The following is a 1,621-nucleotide window of genomic DNA, read 5'->3' as shown; positions in this document are numbered from 1 at the left end:
GTTGCATCCAGGTACGTAACAACATCTCTGCATGATTAAGGCCCTAAAAAGCTTACAGTGAAGAAACGAGAGACAAGCTATTGTGTACAGAATCCCGAGCTGGGAGATATACCTCTATCTGAGATATGCGACTCTGTAGGGCTGCCACCTGACCCCGCAATCCCTGGACATTGAGACAGAATGGGGTTAAATATATTAGTGTTTTAATTATCCCTACACTTTCATATCCCTTTCATTTAATATGAAACAGAATGTATAAAAGTAAATTGAACTAAAACACATATTCTAAAAAAACAGCTATCGTTGGAATAGGACTTAATGGGCTGAACTAATACATTGAAGATGAGTCTGTTAGCCAGTATAATTCATCTTTTTAATTGCACTCTGTATGTACACTCCTCAATGAGGAGCCTGGGCTACATATCTCAAATGTTATCATGAGTTTTAAAGACTTCTGAAACCAGGGATACAACAAGGCATAAATCATGGGATTCACAGTAGAATTTAAGTATAATAAAAAAACCATCAGTACAGAATAATTGCTTACATTTGCAAAAACAAGAGAGCAGATATAATATGGCACCAAACACAGGAGAAAGACAAACACTAAAACTCCTAATGTTTTTGCAGCTTTTCTTTCAGATGTGATAGAAATCTTACTATTATCTGTAAGGCAACTGATTACTTTAACATGTCTTTTAACAACAACAAAAATTTTGACATATAGTACAATCATTACAGAACAAGGAATAATAAATTCAACAAGCAAATCAATTATTATGCATACTTCATTGATTAAAAGCATACAGTCTCCAAGGCAAGAGTTAAATTCATCAGCACTTGTGAAATTTCCACTGAAGTAAAGTAGTGCCAAACTGTAGAGTAGTGAAAACACCCAATTAAACAGTATGACTGAGCAGGCTCTTTTAACTGTTATTTTGGTGGAATAAAGTAGTGGGTCACACACAGCAATGTAGCGGTCAATAGCTATCAGTGCAACATTATTAACTGAAACACAAGTTGGGACAGACTTAACTAAATTATAAATTGTACAAAAAAGGTGTCCAAAATACCAGCAGCTTTCTATTAGAATAATTAATTGAAATGGCATGACAATTACTCCTACTAGAAGGTCTGCCACAGCCAGGGAGAGCACAAGCAGGTTGGTTGGTGTGTGGAGCTGCTTGAAGTGAGAGATAGAAATTATCACCATCAGGTTTCCGCACATTGTCAGCATCACCACTGCTGCTGCAGAAATATACATCACCACATAGACTGCTGTAGGTCGCACTTCCTTAGGGCAGGAGGAGTTAGAAGACTGGAAACAGTACTGCACTTCTGTTTGTTCCATGGAGTCAATTACATATTTTTATCTGACTGAATTATGCACACATAATGAACATGTGAACATGTCTTTATGTGTATTATGTATTACATAATATACAATTCAGATAAAATAGAAAAATAAAGATGACTATGAAAATACAATACAATGTTGCTGTTGTTCACACACAATATATATATATTTTTTTGCTTTATGTGTAGCTGGAGAAAAATGTTATGATAAACAGGCCTAACATTTTGACTCATCATGCTCATGCACATATAAAACTCTTCTATC

At 35.3% G+C, this 1,621-nt stretch overlaps 1 protein-coding gene across 1 annotated transcript; it reads right to left on the bottom strand.

The window, feature by feature from the left end:
- Positions 1–373: 373 nt before the first annotated feature.
- LOC136758743 (trace amine-associated receptor 13c-like) lies at positions 374–1,351 on the bottom strand. The gene has a single exon (XM_066713365.1). It carries the CDS (start codon positions 1,349–1,351, stop codon positions 374–376), a length of 978 nt encoding a protein of 325 aa, XP_066569462.1.
- Positions 1,352–1,621: the final 270 nt, after the last annotated feature.

This window comes from Amia ocellicauda, chromosome 1 (genome assembly GCF_036373705.1).
Source record: "Amia ocellicauda isolate fAmiCal2 chromosome 1, fAmiCal2.hap1, whole genome shotgun sequence".
Classification (NCBI taxonomy): Eukaryota; Metazoa; Chordata; class Actinopteri; order Amiiformes; family Amiidae; genus Amia; species Amia ocellicauda.
This window is presented reverse-complemented; position numbering and strand designations above follow the sequence as displayed.